The sequence below is a fragment of the Anopheles darlingi genome, chromosome 3, assembly GCF_943734745.1.
Source record: "Anopheles darlingi chromosome 3, idAnoDarlMG_H_01, whole genome shotgun sequence".
Lineage (NCBI taxonomy): Eukaryota > Metazoa > Arthropoda > Insecta > Diptera > Culicidae > Anopheles > Anopheles darlingi.
In genome coordinates, this window is record NC_064875.1 from 6,831,486 (window position 1) to 6,836,466 (window position 4,981).

Here is a 4,981-nt window from a genome sequence, read left to right on the forward strand (position 1 = left end):
CCTGAAACGGAAACGAATGTTTGTTTATGAGCTTGTTGTTTTGCCGCTGGCTGTCCGCACCTTTCCCTTTCAGCGCGTTCAGCGTCAGGACATGCCAACCTTCACCCACATACCGGGAGCCCCACAATAAATCATAATGTTTCGCTGTATGGAATATGGGTTTGGCGGCGTGTTTGTTGCTCACGACCGGTCGAACGGCGAACGGCGTGCTCACGAGGATACCGTGGTACCCCTGGCTAGGGAGTTGAATATAGTGAAACAGGGAAATTAACTCTCTTCTCCCAACCACGGACACCCCGCCCAACGAACTAAAGCGAAAGAATTCAATCCAACACGACCGTCGACGTGCATCGGCTCGACGCCCGAACGGGGGCAAGTTGAATGAAGTAATGAAAAATCTGGGTGGAAAAGATAATGGGCCCCCGGCCACAACACATCATTGTTGCTGTTGCTTAAATACTTTAATTTTGCTCACTCAATCGAACTGCGGCACGCGATGCCTGTTGTCGTTGGTGGCGTGCGAGCGAGCGACCACCACCACCAAATGACACCGCGGTTTAGGGTGGCCAGCCAACCACAAAACTATCCAAAGTCGCGACATCGCACGACAAGCGCAAGTCCTCTGTGTTTCACAGCGGTGGAGCACAGGAGAAGGTCTTAATTTTTTCGGTTGTCCTTTTCCCGTTTTAACCTTTTTATGCTTCGTTTCTCGTCTTCGATTCGATGATTCCGCTTGGCTGAAATCGAATCGTAGGGGCCAGGATTCAATACGATGTCGTTAGTGCAAGCACAACATGAATTATTTTTCGTGCAAGAACATTTTCATTATCCATCGTTTTACTGGGCGGTCAAGTTCAGGGTCTCGCGGTCTCGGTCACCATTCGACCAGTGGTCGCAAACGTCAACCTCAAAGCTATCCTGTTACTATGGAAACGGACGCGAACCACAACAGAAAAGGGAGCCGGTTCAAAGCGTCCAAGCAGTCCGTGAGGGTGTGAATTTTGACACGTGGACCTTGGACACGATGCAGCTGCGGACCGCCGCAAGGTGCAAAGCTGCATTCATTATTGACTCAGACTATCGATTGGACGGCAATGTATGCTGCATTCCTAAAAAATCAACGAAACGCAGAGAAACAACGGAGCTTCCCTTTATATTTCCCCTTTTCCTTCGCATATATTCGATCCAAGTATGAGTTCCAGGGGAGGTAATGCTTCACCTTTCATCCCTTTTCTTATGTGCCACAATAAACCACCAAATATCGCGGTCCAAAAACACCAGCGCGTATCCCCGGGAGTTTAGCTGCAGAATATTTGGCCGACGCGTTGCTTTCCTTCGAACGCCGCGCGGTCTCGCGTTATTTCGATAACTTGACCCACACCAAAGGGACCAGCCGCTGCGTAACACTCGTAGAAAATTGGTCTGGGAACAAGGAAGGCAAAATGAAATGTTACTCGTTTCGAGGGACCTGTTCAAGACATAGAACTGTGGCCCTTGCATTGTCACCGTTCAACCGTTCAAATCATCCACAAAAGGCAGAATTACTGCATTCGCCATAAACTTGCAACCGACTGTAGCCCCCAGAACCGATTGTTTGGCAATACGTACGGACAGATACCTGCCGCCCACCTTCTGCTGATAGTGGTATCGATCGATCCTTTTCGGTCCAACCAGCCGGCACCCCTGCTACCAGGGGCTGTTGTTTCCGAGGGTCCTTTCCGGCCTTACCGTTAGAACAGGCGTAGTTTACGGCGCCGTGTAGTTTCCCGTCGTTTCCGGTAGTTACGCCGAAGGTAGGAACACGAACCTGCAAGGGGGATGGCTTTGGTAGGCTAGCTCTTTCGGACCTTTCGGTTCGTCGACGTCGCCAGTTATTCGATGGAGTGCGCCCGGTGTGCACGTGTGATACGCGATCGGTTATTAGTAGCAAGGTAGTTCCAGCAAAGGTTCCAAAAATATTTCGTTTGCTGGTTCTTTCCACCAAGTCCGAAAGGTGTTAACGTTTGATTGACGCTGAGGAGCTGCGTGGCATTGAAAGGTACGGCGTGGCGCGGAAGGGCAAAGTGTACAGTGCAGGAACCGGTGCGTTGAACTTGAATTCTGGTTGCAAACATCATGTTCCGACTTTATTGTGTAGAATGTTTCCTATGCGCTTGTATCGTGGAAACGACAGTGTACATAACAAGCAGTAAACTACAAACAATTTCTTCTATATGAATGAACTAGTGGGTAACATGTTGGAACATTTGACTGAAAACGTAACTTACAAAAAATAAATATTTTGTCTGAAGGAATATATTAAACTATTCGTAACGAAATTGCAAGAGATTTTCAGGAAGAGCTTTTTGACAACGTTGTAATAATCTTACATATGCTAAGGATGATAAGAAGAGATATCAGAAAATGATAGAAACAAATAGAAGAGCGAATTCAATAAATAAATTCTTACATAAGTGCACTTTCACTTTCATCAAGCTAACATTTGCATAAGGGGCGCTGCCATCCACATAAAACCGTTTCCGTATAATGTTATTGTATTGCAACATAGTTGCGAAGGGAAAATAATACAAAAGCATCCTTAATCCCACGCAGCCGGTAGGATTCGAACCTACGCTCCCAGAGGGAATCTGATTTCGAGTCAGACGCCTTAACCACTCGGCCACGACTGCTGATAACAGGCAAGGGTTTTAAAACAAACGCTTTCACTTGCTCGATCATCTTGTGTGTGTGCTCATAGTCTGATCGCAAGCGAGAAAGTACCGTTCGCAAGAGCCCCATGATTGAATTGGTTGCCACTGCAGCGCAGTGCACATTTAAAACAATTTTCACTATCCAGTCGTGCCGGGCGCGTGTGCTTCAATAGATTAATGGGCACTTTAGTGCTTTTTGACTCCCTTGATTTAGTGGTTGATTATGCAACGCTAGAGCGAAGTGCGAATGGAAAATGCTACAACGAATTGACGCGAACTGCATCGAATCGAAGCATGCGTGCATAACAACCATCACCGCCGTACCAATCTGCAATCCAAATCCAGAATGCTTCTCATGAGGTTCATGTCGCTGTGAAATGAATGTAGCCATTCTTGATGCAATTTTTCCCCACATCGGCATCCCTCAACACAACTCGACACAAACAGCAAAAAGCCCAAAAAACGAAACATCATAACTCGTTCATTGTTGCGATATTCGTTCTGCGTGTCAAGCGTTTGTGTTGATGGCTATCGTCATGGTGTGTGGCGTGCAGTGGGAGGATGATAAACAAATTGGCAGACTTTTATTGCAAATGTTGAGTGGTTAGTGGACGATATCAGTCTCGCGAATCAATATGAAATGGCAGACGAAGCGATGTCCCACAAATATGTGCCATGTAGTTTGCGTGATTATAGTCGGTCAATCGGCCTTAGATGCATCTACCTAATCCTGTACTTTCTCGTTGAATCGAATAGAAACGTAATGTTCGCAGCATAACGCACAGACACGCTGGAATCGATCGGCAACACCGACAACAGCCATGCTTAACAGTGCCGAAATCCTGTCCAGCATACCGTCACTTGGTGGCAAGGATGCGTCCGACAATCATCATTCGAACGGTCAGCAACCACACCGTGAGGTAGTAGCTCGATGGCGTGTTCCGATGTACGGTAAGGTGTACGAGATCGAGTTCGAGCACGGTACGGCCAGCGGTAAACGGGTGCTGTGGATCGACAACCAGGAGGTGTTCCGGCGCGACTGGATGTTCAAGCTGGTCGGCGAGGACATGTTCAAGCTCGAGGACAAGCGCTGCATCATACGGGTGGATCCATTGCCTGGCTTCCGCTACAGCTACTCCCTATTCGTCGATGGTAAATCGTTCGAACAGTTCACCGAATGCCAGGCGAAGGCACTGAAAACCTGGGAGACGAAGCTGGGCGATAATTGTTATCGGATTGTGCTAGGTAGATGGACTGTCGTAGGGGCTTGTGTAGTTTACCCTTTAAACAATTATCTTAAAATTCCAGAGAAAAACACACTCAACATCTACGTGAACGGAAAGTTAATAGAGGAAAATGTAAGTCCACCCTCAAGGCTTGTATGCGATTCTTTTTGAGTATCCTTGTATGCTTTTGGTCCTGCGCACTTTTCAGGGTGAGTTCGTAGATGGCGGCACCGACACGACGTTCATCGAGGACAACAACACTTTCGTCCTGAGTGCCCGAACCAGCGGGAATAAACGCGAGGGCATCGTGCATCGGCTAACGGTGAACGGGACGGAAATACTGGATTCCGGTACGCTAAACTGAAGGAGACCCGAAAGGTTTAAGTCAAAGAAATATACAACGGGATACGATATGTAAATGAGATTATTTAGCTTAATAAAATAGATAGTTTCACTACAGGAGACAAGCGCATCTTTCGGATACTAGCAGACGCGTTCGTTGACAAGTGACCCAATCATCGCAAAGGATTTTTTGTAATTTTTTATTTGAAATAATTTCAATTTTCAGCGATCTCATTACAGCTTGATACGTCCTCTTTCTCGCTCTCTTTCACTCATCCGATTATGTGCTTCTGTCACCCCGTGGATTTCCCCCTTTTCATCATAATCCCCTCCCTCTGCGGCACAACAACATTCTGCCACTATCATCTCCTTGCCCCCTACCAGTGGCTAACGCCTTAGTGTTTCGCATGTATAATTTAATCGTATTTTTGTGTCTTTTACATTTTCTTTGTTTTGCTTTGTTTCTTTGCAACGAACGAGGCGAAAGTATCTCAACTAGGGCACGAGAATGTTGGGAAGGGACTGAAGAGCTTAAGAAACACTCACGCACGCAAACACCCATACACATATCATCCAGTGAAAAGCGATCGGTTTAACTATAAATACATGTTATAAAAATTGATACTGATAAGGTGATCGTAAAGGATAAGTGCTCACAATAAAATACTTGTTACTGTCAGGGTGAAAAATACTCGTTAACAAATCGATTACTGCAAGGCAATT

General features: G+C 46.5%; 2 protein-coding genes and 1 non-coding gene across 8 annotated transcripts in view; 1 reads left to right on the plus strand and 2 right to left on the minus strand.

Annotated features, from left to right (window-relative positions):
- The first annotated feature begins 1,898 nt into the window (after positions 1-1,898).
- On the plus strand, positions 1,899-4,310 carry LOC125954002 (fas apoptotic inhibitory molecule 1). 3 transcript variants are annotated; one of them, XM_049683929.1, is made up of 4 exons: positions 1,899-2,082; positions 3,447-3,935; positions 3,999-4,048; positions 4,125-4,310. In XM_049683929.1, exons 2-4 carry the CDS (start codon positions 3,512-3,514, stop codon positions 4,278-4,280), a joined length of 630 nt encoding a protein of 209 aa, XP_049539886.1. In that variant the 5' UTR covers positions 1,899-2,082; positions 3,447-3,511; the 3' UTR covers positions 4,281-4,310. The 3 variants fall into 3 exon arrangements, with proteins under 3 accessions (XP_049539886.1, XP_049539883.1, XP_049539884.1); XM_049683926.1 differs by having other exon boundaries at positions 3,447-4,048; XM_049683927.1 differs by having other exon boundaries at positions 1,899-2,038; positions 3,447-4,048.
- Positions 2,588-2,669, minus strand: Trnas-cga (transfer RNA serine (anticodon CGA)). The gene has a single exon. It is a non-coding gene; the product is annotated as a tRNA-Ser (tRNA).
- A 133-nt stretch (positions 4,311-4,443) lies between the features above and the next one.
- The window catches only part of LOC125953941 (atypical protein kinase C), a 114,468-nt gene continuing 113,930 nt past the window's right edge, over positions 4,444-4,981 (minus strand). For 2 of the 4 annotated variants that reach the window (XM_049683819.1, XM_049683820.1), the window contains one exon: positions 4,454-4,981. This exon is cut by the window's right edge and continues 2,587 nt beyond it. The gene's annotated coding sequence lies outside the window, so the exon portion shown is untranslated. The other 2 variants (XM_049683817.1, XM_049683818.1) reach the window with 2 other exon arrangements.

Coding starts and splice junctions, on each gene's coding strand:
- LOC125954002 (XM_049683926.1), top strand. CDS start 3,512: ATGCTTAACAGTGCCGAAATCCTGTCCAGCATACCGTCACTTGGTGGC. Junction 4,049..4,124: donor GAAAGTTAATAGAGGAAAAT/GTAAGTCCACCC, acceptor CGCACTTTTCAG/GGTGAGTTCGTAGATGGCGG.